Source organism: Acomys russatus, chromosome 10, assembly GCF_903995435.1.
Source record: "Acomys russatus chromosome 10, mAcoRus1.1, whole genome shotgun sequence".
NCBI classification, from domain to species: domain Eukaryota; kingdom Metazoa; phylum Chordata; class Mammalia; order Rodentia; family Muridae; genus Acomys; species Acomys russatus.
In genome coordinates, this window is record NC_067146.1 from 51,926,862 (window position 1) to 51,941,212 (window position 14,351).

The 14,351-nt window shown below is 40.8% G+C and overlaps 1 protein-coding gene across 7 annotated transcripts in view; it reads right to left on the minus strand.

Annotated features, from left to right (window-relative positions):
- Srpk2 (SRSF protein kinase 2) overlaps positions 1-14,351 on the minus strand; it is a 185,823-nt gene that overhangs the window by 41,069 nt on the left and 130,403 nt on the right. For all 7 annotated transcript variants that reach the window (XM_051152132.1, XM_051152129.1, XM_051152130.1 and 4 more), the window contains 2 exons: positions 1,798-1,906; positions 806-893 (listed from right to left, as the gene is read on the minus strand). In XM_051152132.1, the coding sequence (XP_051008089.1) occupies positions 806-893; positions 1,798-1,906 (197 nt within the window). The remainder of the gene's footprint in view (positions 1-805; positions 894-1,797; positions 1,907-14,351) is intronic.

A 14,351-nucleotide genomic window follows, 5' to 3' on the forward strand; every position in this document is an offset into this window, starting at 1 on the left:
GGCAGCCCTGAGGGCATAAAAACAGAAGAGCTGGCTCTGCCCCAGCTAGTAGACTAGCTGGAGAGCTCTCTCTGGTGGTGTGGGTGCAAGAGAGCTGGCAGGCTGACCAACTCAGCTGCCTCCCAGGCCAGATCCAGATCCAGGGCTGTGAGTTGGCCCACCCCAACATCTACCCCATCTGTGAACAGCTGGAGTGTGTGAGGGGACAGTGCTGCAGATCCAAAGCTGCAGAGTCTCCACAACACAGGGCAACAACAGGGTATCCTAGAGGAGTCCCGGTGAGGATCCAGTACTGACGGTGTAGCAGAAGCCAGAGGCCTCGAACCAAACCAACAAGTCATCGCAATGAATGTTTGCATGTAAAGATGTAAGATGTAAGGACACACTACACCATGACACACTACAGCTTTTGTTTTGTTTTTATTTTTTAAGTTTCCTTTTTTGGGGGGGAGATTGCAAGGGCACAGGGAGATAAGTGGGACTGCGGTGCAGGATGCAAAATTCACAAAGAATCAATAAAAAGTTTAAAAAAAAAAAAAAAGACTTAGATTTGTACTTTTAAATTTAGTATAACCCAGAAGACTCTCCAGCCAACCAAGGACAGGCACATACTTAATAACTTCACATGACCCTAGAACCCTTATACAGAGGGCATAGAGCAGTAATTAAAGTTTACAGTCACCTGAGAAAACATTATTCTGAAACCATGAAAGCAAGAAATATGTTATAATTCAGAGATCAGAGTAAAGGAGATTCATCAGTCATTTCCTTTTTCTTTATATCACTCATATTGTTGATTACTTACACATTTGAGCAATTTAATTTCATCCAAGGCTGTCTCTGTATAATGCTGGGCACTTTTTACAACTTTCATTGCAACAAATCTTTTCCCTCTTTAAACAAAAACAAAAACATAGTTATTTATACTATCAGCAAAAGAAGTGATTTCTATATGAGATATGGCCAATTAGTAGCCAATACATTGAAACTTTTAATTAGCTTTCCCTTAAAATAGTACTTTAGGGGCCACGGGGACAGCTCAGTAGGTAGAGGCCCTGAATCAAAGCAAGTGAGCTTTGTCCCCAGAGAGGTGGAAGGAAAGTGGGGCTCCACAAAGTTGTCCTTGTGCCAGCAAAAGCACCACTACACACCCCCACACACACCATGCATATATATATATATATATATATATATATATATATATATATATGCAGTAATACTTTTTAACTAAAAATAGTATTTTTCAAGTTTGGGTCACACAAATGAAGGGTGCATGTGTTAAAACAATCTCCTTTAGGCTTGTTTCAATTCTAATTAATACAGAGTGGACACACACTAAGGGAAAAGTATTGTTTTATAACGTTAGTTTCAATTCATGTATGTTCATGCACACAAACACAACTATACATGATTACATGTGCTGAGTAACAATGATGTTTCCTGCTATAGGTCGATGTGGCTTTTAAATAACGTTACAGAATACTGAGTTGAAAGGCCTATATGTTTTCAATTTGTATTTGATTCTTTTCCCAATATGAATGAACTACTAGAAAAGTAACATAGCTCCGAGAAAAAAAGAGATTAAAAAAAAAAAAGCGAGCTCATAAACAAAGCTACAATTAGCATTTTTAAACCATATTAGCAAAGAAATATAAGATTAGGGTAAAGGGGAACAACTGCTATGTGCAGGGCCTGGACTAAGCAGCACCTTACATGCCACAGGAGGAGGGTCCTGGCTATATCATCCTGAAAGCAGATGTGCAGCTAAACACACCAAGAGCACATGACAACACTTACTGCATGTCCCAGCACAGCCAGACTGTAGAAAAGTGTCCCCATCCTAGCTTCCTAATGACATGATATCGACCATTGAAGAGGTCTCCGATCTTCACTGGATGATAGCCACCTGGAAAAAAACGAGTATCTTAAGAAAACAGCAATGTGTCTCATCACTTCCGTCAGTTCACAGTCATTAAAGCACTAAACAACAATCAGATTGAAACATTTAAATTATAATTTGATTACTCTTTTATAAATAAAAAATTCTATAAATCTCACTGGTATTTTTGTGTAGAAGGAACTTTTATTTTTACCTGTTTCAATTGTTGTCTTGGAGGGTCACTGCCTCCTCCTGCTAACCTAGGCCTAGTCCTGGAAGCTTCTAGCCTCCATACACTCTAACCTAGGGCTAGAATGTTTTCAGCCTGAGACTTACTGCTTAATAAGCTCACCCTTTCTTGCTCTTTCTGAGCTCTGGGCTGACTGGTTCAACTCAGCTCCTCTTCCAGCTGACTTACTCAATCTGGCTTTTCTCTCGGCTTGTGACTTGTTCTGCTTGGCCTCAAACTAACTCAGCAATCTTTTCTAATATTAGGCTCCTTCTCATTCTCTGGCTCATTATACCTTCAACCTCTCTGTAAAATCCTCCCAGTGAAACTGCCTCCTCTCAGGCGGGCGTGGTGGCACACACCTTTAATCCCAGCACTCGAGAGGCAGAGGCAAGTGGATCGCTGTGAGTTCAAGGCCAGCCTGGTCTACAAAGTGAGTCCAGAACAGTCAAGGCTACATAGAGAAACCTTATCTCAGAAAACAATAACAACAACCAAAGCCAAAGCCAAAGCCAAAAACAAAACAAAAAAAACAAAACTGCCTCCTCTCTCCTCATTCTCTATGTTGCTCCCTTAAGTAGCTACCCTTTCCTCCTTCTTCTTGTGAGAGTTGGGTGTATCCAGCCTGGTTTCCAGAATAAGTTCCAAGATAGTCAAGGCTACACAGAGAAACCCTCTCTCAAAAACCAAAAACAAAGAAACAAACAAAATATAAAAAGAAAAGAATGAATTACTAAGTAATCATTACTTTCATTACTGTAGCTTCTTCTATTATTCTCCCTCTATGGCACCTAAGAGACAAGTAAAATTTGGCTTGCTCTGCTGACAGGACTCCAAAGATAATTCCCTTCTCCCTGCTTACTAAAAACATGTCTATTTATGTAAGCCAGCCAAAAGTTCAAAAATCCATGACAGAAAACAGTCTGGAGTTTCAGCAAAGTCTCTTTATCACCTACTTAAAATAATATTAGCTATTATTCCTTTTTAGATATTTCTCTACTCTGGATAATCTAACAGACGGCTCTGGGTGATTTTCTGGAGGACGCAGGCTTAGTTCCCAGCACTCACACGGTAACTCAAAATTGACTGTGACAGTAGTTCTAGAGGATCTGATGCTCTCGTATGCCACCCATGTACACGCATGTGTGCACACGTGTGCACACACATACACGCAAAACACCCAACATATAAAATAAAAATAAATAAACCTTTAAAAGGAAAACGGCAAGGTGGACTAATAGAGAAAGAGACTCCATCAGCATAAGACAGCGCACACGCCATTTCAGTGACAGACAGGAAATCAGCAAGGACATGGAGACTTGAACACATCATGAATCAACCTGATTTGGCTGATATTTACAGAATGCATTCAGTAATACTCTCAAGGGCGGACGAACTGATTGTCAAAAGAGACAATATACTGGGTAATAGAACATGTTTGAATAAAACCTAATGGATTAAAATCGCATAAACAACATCCTCAGACCACATAGTATTAAATCAGGAACCAACTAGTTTAAAGTGTACCAAAATTTGAAAACTAACTAAAAATCTCCAAAGTAGTACATAATTTAAAGAAGAAATTGTGGCTCATGCTGTAATGCTAGGACACAGAAGGCCAGACTAGTTTACAAAGCCAGTTTCGGATCAGGCAGGGCTACACAGGAAGACCATCTCAAAGAATCCATTCCCCCCCCCCACGAACACACACACACACACACACACACACACACACACACACACGAACACACACCCATGTGCACACACACCCACTCCAACACCAGCATTAGATGTGGAGACGCATGTTTATAATCCCAGCATTCCCAAGGTACTCCATGAGTTCAAGGCCAACTTCTGCTATTTACTGAATTACATGCCTGTATAGGCTTTAGAATGAACCCTGATATCAAACAAAAAAGCAAATGAAGAAAACAACCTCAAGATATTTTATCTATCTCAAGATAAAAAGCAAAGTATGACACATCAATCTGAAAGGCTGTTAAAGCAGAGCATAGAAATTTACAACACTATATTCCTGTATTGAAGACCCAAAGTCAATCTCTGTCTAAACAAATTAGAAAAGGCAGTGCAAATTAGTCTACAGTAAACAAAAGAAAGAAGACAATATGAGGTAAAATTTATGAAGTAAAAAATCATTTTAAAAAATCTCTGAAGCCGGTCGTGGTGGCACATGCCTTTATCCCAACACTTGGGAGGCAGAGGCAGGTGGATCGCTGTGAGTTCGAGGCCAGACTGGACTACAGAGCGAGTCCAGGACAGCCAAGGCGACACAGAGAAACCCTGTCTCGAAAAACCAAAACAAAAAACAAAACAAACAAACACCGAAGCCAAAAGTATTCTTTGAGAAAATAAAAATAATATAATTTAGATCAGGTTAATAAGGAGAAGTAGAAAAAATAAGGAAACAAGCACAAGTTCCCAATGTGAGGGCCTGTAGCGCTGACATCATCAGGTATCTACAGGTGTGGAGACGGTGCAGCGAACACAAGCACATACAGGACATCAGCACTTGCCTGTAACAACACAAACCACTAACTCTAACAGAAAACCATCATGCGTCAACAGTCCCATGTTTTCTTTTAAATTTGAGTTCATCAAACACACTCCTATAAAACTGCATATTGGCTGGGTGTGCATGCCTGCAATCCCAGCATGTGGGGGATGAGGCAGGTTTGAGGCTGTTCTCTGCTATATGGCAAGGGGCGGGGGGAGTATCATGGTACAATTTTCTGAACATTACAGAGGAAATGCTTCCATACACTCTCTTCCTAAAAAGCACAAAGAGAAATTACCTCCAATTTTATTCCAGGAGGTGTCAGTATTTCTTTAATTCCAAAGGTTGGCAAAGGAGTATGTGGAAACTACTGACCATGATGGAAGTTTGAAATGCAGATGTCATTTCAAGAAATGGAACCAACAAATGCATACCAAGTATAATACATTATGGCCAACTCTGATTTATTGTAGAAATGCAAACTCAATTTAATATTCAGCATAATTAATTCTTTACAAAATAAAAACCACAATAGGCTCAACAGACGCAGGAGAAGAGAATTACAACATTGCCTTAGTTACTGCTCTATTGCTGAGAGGAGACACCACGACCAAGGGAGCCTATGGAACAAAGTATTTATTTGGGGGCTGGCTTACCACTTCAGAGGGTTAGTCCATCTATCTTAGTGGGGAACAGGTACCAGGCAGGCAGGCAGGCAGGAGTGGTGCTGGAGCAGTAGCTACAAGCTGGCTTGCACCCTGGTTCACAGGCAGCAGGCAGAGAGAGGGAGACTGAGACTGGGCTAGGCATGGGCTTTTGAACCCTCCGAGCCCACTCCCAGTGACAGCCTTCCTCCAGCAAGGCCATACCGTCTACGAGCCCACTCCCAGTGACAGCCTTCCTCCAGCAAGGCCATACCGTCTAATCCTTCCTTAAAAGTTACCAGCTGGGAACCAAACGCTCAAATATGGAGGCTATCCTCATTCAAACCATCGCAAACAACAAACATAAGTTTCTGATCACAATTCTGAACAAAACATGAATCGAAAATGCATTCTAAAAATCAACAGATCTCACACTTATTGCTCAAAGGGCGCAGGCTTTGCCCTATGATTAGAGACAAGGTGAGAAGGCATGCCCAGGCCACTGCTGCTCACTATGGTAATGGCTTCAAACTCTAGCCAATTCTCATCACAGAAAAACAGCATCATGAGCATGTGATTTCATCTGTGCACATTTTTCTTTTTACTTACCTTTATTTTATGCACATTTGTGTTTTGCCTCTATCTATGTCTATATGAGAATATCATATCTCATATAGATCAGTTGCCATGTGGGTTTTGGGATTTGAACTCTGGAAGAGTTTGTCTTCTGGAAGAGCAGTCAGGGCCTTTAACTGTTGAGCCATTTCTCCAGCCCCATAAGCATACTTTCTAAATAAACACTGAGGCACATGTTGTAGTCTGTTTCCAAGGTTTCTCCAGTGAGCAAACTTGGAAAACAGACACACTATCCCCCTGGAGAATGGAGTAAGATGACTGCCACCAGAACAGAAGTATCTCTTCTGAGGAGCTGCTGAATAGCATTTAAAAGATTAGGGTTCTGAAGCTTGGATCTGGTCATAGGCAGCAGAAAGCCACTATGCGTACAGCAGCCTACTAGCCTGCCTCCATGATGCCCTGCCAGTTTGAGGCCAGGAATATCATCATGAACAGGAAGCTCCAACAGCTGTGAGAAAAGCCCTTTGCCTCTGATCCAGAATCTCATTTCTTCTGCAAACACCTGTATAAAACACTCATCTGTTAAGTTCTTATGCCTACAACAGGGTAAAAATAAAGAAAATGTCTTAGTTCTTACTACCTTTGGCACCACATAATAAAATCTTTGTCTACAAAAATTGCAAGTTTTTTATCTTATAGAGTCTTAAAACTATACCTTTCTTGATTTTATAACTAAGAAACCCAGAAATAATACTACCCCACATTGTATAGATCTTTATTAATCCTTAAATGACTTGGTATTATTTCAATGGTATAACTGCTTCATCTGCCTATCTATTACATTGTATATACTTATGTGTAAAACGTTACAAAGCATGTGAAGCATTAGGATACAAGTGACAGCTCTTTCTGCTCAGGATAAACCCATGCAAAGCAGGCATCTAAGAAGCATTTCCTGATTTTCCTGGATCATATATAGTTATTTTTCTGTGCTTTTCTTCTGGCCATCCATAAAGCCAACTTGCATTCTGTTGTGCAATACAACAGAATAATTTGTTACTTATTTAACCCTTCTGTTCCCCAAGAGATGGTAAACTCTCAGGAGAACAGGCTTTCTGTAGAGACAGTATCCTCAGTACTTTGTATCTAGTAGTTGGACCATGATAGAACACAGACAAACCCAACAACAAGCAGATACACATGGATAAGGGGGGTGCTTTGTTATGTAAAACAAGTGCAAGGAATGCCTCTCCTTTGAAAAATAAATTAAAACCAGATAGTGGTGTCTTTGATCTCAGCACTTGGAAGGCAGAGACAAGTGGATCTCTGTGAGTTCAAGACTAGCCTGGTTACAGTGAGTAGTCCAGGCCAGCCAGGACTACACAGTGAGAGTCTGACTCAAAACAAACAAATAAGCAGGCAAGCTAAAAATTAAAACATTTTAGGTTATATGTTGTAACAAATGAGAAAGAGAGGGGGGGTGGGGTGGGGGAAGCCTTACAGAAGAAGGAGTGTCATGATGAAATCATGGACACATGTTTAAGTGAAATAAGTACGTCTGTTTGACATAAAGAGAAAGCCCACTGGGGTCTGGCTGAGAAGATCCTTTCCAGCCATAAAAATAGTTTGAACTTTGCCTTTTGTGGGAAGAAATTAGTAAAGTAAGTCCTTAGAAGATTCTTCCATACTGATTTCCTTATGATTGGACAAGGAGAAAGTCAGTATTTAAATATACCTTATAGAATATGCTAAGAAACTTGTATGATGGCCAGGTGATGGTGGCGGCAGTGGCGCACACCTTTAATCCCAGTACTTGTGAGGCAGAGGCAGGTGGATCTCTCTGAGTTCGAGTCCAGCCTGGTCTACAAAGTGAGTCCAGGAAAGCCAAGGCTACACAGAAAAACCCTGTCTCAACAAAACAAAACAAAACAAAAAAGAAAAGAAAGAAAACTTCCTAACATTATTTTATTAGCCTGCAAATTTTAAGTGTATGGTATTTAAGGAAACAGAAATATGGTGAGCTGTGACGTTACAAGATCTCAGCAAACCTATCAAGATATTCACAAACACGTAAAAAGTGAACATATTCTGCTGGCTCTGTCTTGATAGATTAGGCTCAGACATGAGACAACACCAAATAAATAACAATCTGTGATAATTTTGTACCTGCAACAAAATTTTTCTAATACATACTCAAGCTAACATTTCTATTTTTATTTTCTCTTTCTTTCTTTTGGAAAACTATCTCCCTGCCTTTACTTCTCAAATGCTGGAATTAAGGCATGTAGCACAATGTCAGGCTTGAAATTTGTTTTTTCTAGAAAGGACTCTTATAAATGATGGTGTCCATAAAGCAAACGAGGCAGTATTTAAATCTCAGTTGATGCTGGAGTCTGGATCCACCATAATTGTTTTTCATTCCCATGAGGGTGCTTTTAGACACATTTTTAATGAACCCAGGTGGGAGATGTTAAGAATTCTTAAAATGCACATTAGTTAGCATCAGATCATAAATGGCTAATAGTGGGGTTTTTTTTTTAAGTCTTTGTCGACTTGAGACTTGAGTTTCATTGAAACAAAATTAATTTATATTAAACCAGTCTCTATACTTTGCCAAGTAGACACACCACACTGAGGTATCAGCTAACAGGACGTGTATCCAGCTGCAGAACAACCTAAGAGTGTGTCCATGCCACAGAGCAACTGCGCCCAGCCAGTCAGAGGCTGAAGCTACCCAAACACGATCATGTAAGGCCAATGCCAACTGCAGGGCATCAAGCTATTTGTTTGCAACTTCCTTTTCTTCCTGCTATCGACAGACCCTGCACATGTGACAGAGTGGGGCATTATATACCATGTTGGGTCTGGAATGTTGCCCAGTCCTAAAATCTCTTTTCTTGTTCAAATCATCTATGTAAATTTAACAATTCTTCACAATAATTTAGCTTACAAGCTCTTTATATATGTCTACATGGAATTAAATATCTGATTTTGCTGAATGTTCAAGTATGTTAATTCCCTCCAAGTCCCAAATTAAACAATTAAAAGAGTTAATACCAACATTTCCTTTTTATTTCCTCTATTGTTTCTTAAGTAACAAATGCAGTCACTTCTCTCTTCAGCGTTTTTTGACAAAATCATCTAAAGCACCATTTGACGAAAAACACTGTCATCTCACCTACTCTTCCCTTCCATTGAAAAACATCATCTACACAAACTAAATATGGGGACGGGTGCGCGTGCTCGCGCATTCACGTGTGCATGCATGCATACATTGTTACACTCTAATATATGATCACATCATCTTTATAGGGAAAAAACTTTATCATTACATCTATATCAATACACATTAGTCCTTGGCAATTTTTATATTTTAACATTTCTGTGAGGTTGTTTTTAGATTATTTCTTTTTCATTTGCATGAGTGGTTTTACCTGCATGTATATGTACCATATGTATGCCTGGTACTCATGGAACCCAAAGTTGGCATCAGAGTTCATGGAACTGGGGTTACAGATGGTTGCCAGCACCTAGGTGGGTGCTGGGAACTGAACCCAGTACTCTACACGACCAACCAGTGCTCATGGGCACTGAGCTATCAGTGCAGGCCTGCCTGCTTTGCTCTTCACCTTCTCTTACGTGCACTGTGAGCAACAGGGGATGACAGCACTATATGAGATCATTAAGTTTACATAATTAACCACATAATTAAGCAATTAATCATCAATTGTTTAATTAAAAACATATGTTTTTAAATATCAATTTGGGCACTGGTGAGCTCAAAGATTATCAGCTCATTTCTTAGTTCTTAATTATGTTCTGGATAAATAAAAACATAATATATCAAAGCATGAACTGGGAAAATATAACCAACTTTAGAATAAAAAAGTCTTAATTGGATGAAAGTCAAGTTCAGAAGCCAGAGTCTACATGTGAAATACTGGGATTTTATATTTAACAAATAAAAATATATTCTTTTAATAATTGAAAGTTTTAAAATAAAAGGAAAAAGGAAGACATCTTCTTGGCTATTTCAAGCCAAGAATGATATTGCACAAACAAGACTTTGAAGCTGAATTAAGAATTAAATCCCTTCATTCAGTCTAGATCTATTGTTATTTCCAGGCTACTTTTCCATTTTTTTATTTAATTAATTTGTTCAGATTACATCTCAATTGTTATCCCATCCTTTGTATTCACCCCTTCCTCCCTCCCTCCCATTTTCACCCTATTCCCCTCCCCTATGTCAGTGACCTAGGGGGACCTCCTCCCCCTCTATATGATCACAGGCTATCAAGTCTCATCTTGGTAGCCTGTCTATCCTTTCTCTGAGTGCCACCAGATCACCCCACCAAGGGGATGTGGTCAAACATGGCTACTTTTATTTATAAGGTAGAAGAGTGTATCTGCACACATGTCTGCTGGTTAATTTTTACTGCCAACTAGACGCCTGGAACTAAGTCACCTGGAACAAGGGAGCAGCAGCTGAAGAGCATTTTCTGGATTGTTGATTGACATGGGAGAGGCCCACCCACTGCGGATGGTGCCACCACCCAACAGGTGGTGCTGGGCTGTACACAAAGGCTGAATGCGCAGGAGTCGAAGAGAGCAAGCTAGTCCGCAGCATTCCTGCATCGTTCCTGCCTCTAAGTTTCTGCCCTGGCTTCACTCACTGATGGACTGTTTGCATTTGCTCCTGGTGTTTGTCAAAACAACAGAAAGCAAACTGGGACAATGTTATAATATTTTAAAGCACATTTATTTCTTTTAAAAATAAAAAGCTTACATATACATGTCTTCCATATATATTTATACACACACACACACACACACACACACACTCACACTCACACACACTCAAAAATAAAACTGACTTTTGAAACTTGTCCTAGTTTACTTTTTAGTGATATAAAAAAAGACTGTGGCCAAAAGCACTCTGGTGCCAGGTGTGGTGGTACATACCTGTAATCCCAGCACTCTGACAGGCAGAGGTGGAGGATCTCTGTGAGTTCCAGACCAGCCTAGTCTACAAAGTATGCCCAGGACAGCCAAGGTTACACAGCAAAACCCTGTCTTGAAGAAACCAAAACCAAAACTAAAACCAATAAGCACACTGGAAAGGAAAGAGTTTTATTTGGCGTATGTATCTTGGGTCACAGTCCATCCAGGGAAGCCAAGGCAGGAACTTAAAGCAGGAACCTGGCAGCAGGAACTGAAGCAGAAACCATAAGAAATCCTGCTCACTGGCTTGCTCTCAGCATTTTTCCAAGTTCCCACAGAAGCATTTACCAGCGTTAAGCATTTGCCAGCTTTTCCACAATGCTCCCCAAAACAATGTGGCTGGGTATGTCAAAGCAAAACCCGACTCCTGGCACCAAGTTTTGCCCTAGTTCACCTTTCTATGTCTGTAATGTGCACCATGACCAGAAGCAACTTAAGGAGCAAAGGCTTTATTTGAAATACAGGCTATAACCCATCATCAAGGAAGCCAAGTCAAGAACTCCAGCAGGAACCTAGGGGTGGGGTTTACTAATTTGTTCTCCATGGCTTTCTCAGCCTGATTTCTTATACAACCAACTCAGGGGTTGCAATACCCACAGTGGACTGAGTGCTCCCACACCAATCATTAATCAAGAAAATGTTCCCACAAGTTAGCCGACTGGCAATCGTATGGAGGGATTTTCTCCACTGAGACTCCCTCTTCCCAGATAACTCTAGCTTGTGCCAACTTGGCATAAAACTATCCAGCATAAGCCTCATTCTTAAGTCCTTTCTTATTTTATAATCTAAAATTAATTGATGCTTTCCAGTTTAGCTATCATCTGTGGGGAGCACAACACAAATATTCTTGCCCACAGATCTCCAGGAAAACCAGGAGTGCTGAGCACAAGGATTGTCCTCTCAAGGGAATGGATGTAAAAACCTGTTTGTTTTTGGTTTTTGTTTTTTTTTTTCCATCCAAAGAGCTGGGAACTGGAGTTAATTAATAATCTGGTGATCTGCAATATCTGTTGGGAGGTCATATCAACCTTCTACAAGCAGGACCAAAGGTGGCTAGTAATCTAAATGACCCTTACAGCCAGGAGACCCCCGAGCTCCCACCGTCAGAATGCCTAGTAATCTAATGACCCTCACATAATCTGTACAGCGCTCACCAACCAGAAGCAGAGGCTACTAACATCCCAAATGACCTCTATGCTACCCATATGACTGAGATCAGGCCAGAGTCGTCCCTAGGTCCTTAAACTAGTATAAGTAGCCTATCTCCAGAACCCATCTTCTTGGAAAAAATAACACGTACCCTCAGTTGAGTTTTGATGTAATTATACTTCCTTGTGCAGCAGGGATTGTATTGAACTAGGGAACTTTTTCCAAACGTGTTTAAATTTGTTGGGAATAAACTACCTGGCATCAGACTTTCTAGAAGGTTTGATCCAGGCTGATGAAAACAATCTGAACTGAGTTTTCATTCTCACCTATTCACAGTTCATTTCTCTGCCTGACACCTACAGAAACCCCCTGAATCATCAAAAAGACAATGCATGTACCAACTTCTATACTCCTGTACTGGGTACCCACTACAATAATATGGCATAGTAGACTTTAGTAAGACTCTTAGTAGACTTTAGGCTGAAGGCTGACAATCTGTGCCAAATGAAAGGAGTAGATGAAGAAAAGTGGTGAGTTTGTTTTATCTACATGTAACTATACATATTTGGAAGTCTACATCACTCCTTTATTGATTTCTGTGGCTGTATTCCAGCATATGGTTTGTCAAAGAAGCCAAATACACTATTTTTTCAAATTAGCACAACTTCTCGAATCAATGAGTCAATGAATAAATAAATAAATCCCCAGTTCCATTCTTTGTATGAATGGCTTCGGATGTGTTTGTAAGCAAAAGAGTAGCTGAAGTGACATTGTGGCTTCTAAGGACAGCTCAGAAGCTACCAGTTTACATGGCACGCATTTGCCTCGCAACTCCAGATAAGAAGTCTGATGCTTTGAAACAAGGCAATGGACACAAAGATGCCACATGCATAGCTTCCACTGGCAGTACTGGACTTAAGCCCAGAAAAAAGAAATAGGAGCTTTCAAATGATTCTGCACCTAGACTGAGTCACCTCCAACTGTGAGGAGGTTCAAACGAGGCCACACATAGTACAGGTCAGCCTTCCCAGCTTTGTTCATATGAAATGCCCTTCATACACTCAGGTACCACACGCAAGGTCCTCAGCTCATTATTCTAATTTTGAGAGGCGGTAGCAACATTAGGGATTAGAACCAGACTGGAGGACACTGGGCAAACGCCTGTGGAGGTAGAATTGTGAGCCAAAACAACTCTTCTCCTTAAAGTGTCATGTTATATCTTTCAGTCATGGGCATACAAAGAGGACTAAAATGCTCCTAATATATAAAATCATGAGATGAAAAAAAGGTAGTTTAAAGCTTTCACGTGCCATATTTTGTCATGTGACCATAAGCAGGACTGTCCTTATTTCACCATCACAAGAGGCTACATAAAGCTGCCTTCACTGACTTGTAATAAATATGTACCACAATCTTTAAATTCAATATTTCTAAAACTCATTTACCTCTTTTTGTTGGCTTGGCTTTTTAGTTTATCCCACTTCTTCTGCTCTGCCTAGAAACATGCTTAGGTGTCCTAGCATAAAGACAGCCTTCCCCTCCTCCTATCTGAGCACATGGTCAACCATTTCACTGCTAAACCTCTTGGATGCTACTGCATGCTCTTCCATAGCTCATCATCTCCCATAACGGGCCCTATTCTCCAGAGTCATCAGAGCAAATGTCCTCCACAGGGACTCTAGCTGGCCTAAGCATCACAAGCAGGGCTCTGGCAGGCCCTGCCCTTCTCCCCCATTCCCTCTGCCTTGCTAAAACCATTAGATGACATTGCTAAAGCTAGCCACCAAGGCCTGTTCCCTGTGCCTTGCTAAAGCCATTAGATGACATTGCTAAAGCCGCCAAGGCCTGTTCCCTTGTTTAGCCACTTCCTTTTCCTAAGCCTGAGATCAAGGTCCAGCTACCAAAGTATTAAAGTCCAGGAAACACACGCACACCTTTGGCTTGCTCACCTAATTAACATGCCCAATTAAAAATTAAACAGCTCATCCTAACAGGGTTTCCTCTTTTACCATTTACAAACAGCCATTTACCTCCAGGCCACATGTGTCTCCTCTCTAGCCAGAGAGCCCTTTGTGTCCAGGACACACACCCTTTTCCCCTCTCCCCTGTTCCCTTCCCCTTCTCCCTCCCCCTCTATCTCCTGTCTTTGTCTGTTATTCCCTGTCCTTTGTCCCTCCCAGGCAAATAGATCTCCTTTGTGCTGAGAACTTGGTCTTGGTCTGAGCGAATACTGATCCCTTGTGCTCTCAAAGGATCCATCCTCCCGACACTGACACCTCACAGAAGGCTGCAGTCATCCTACCCTTCGGAGAACGTTCTTTTCACTTTATACTCCAGAGTACACAGTCTTAGAAAAAC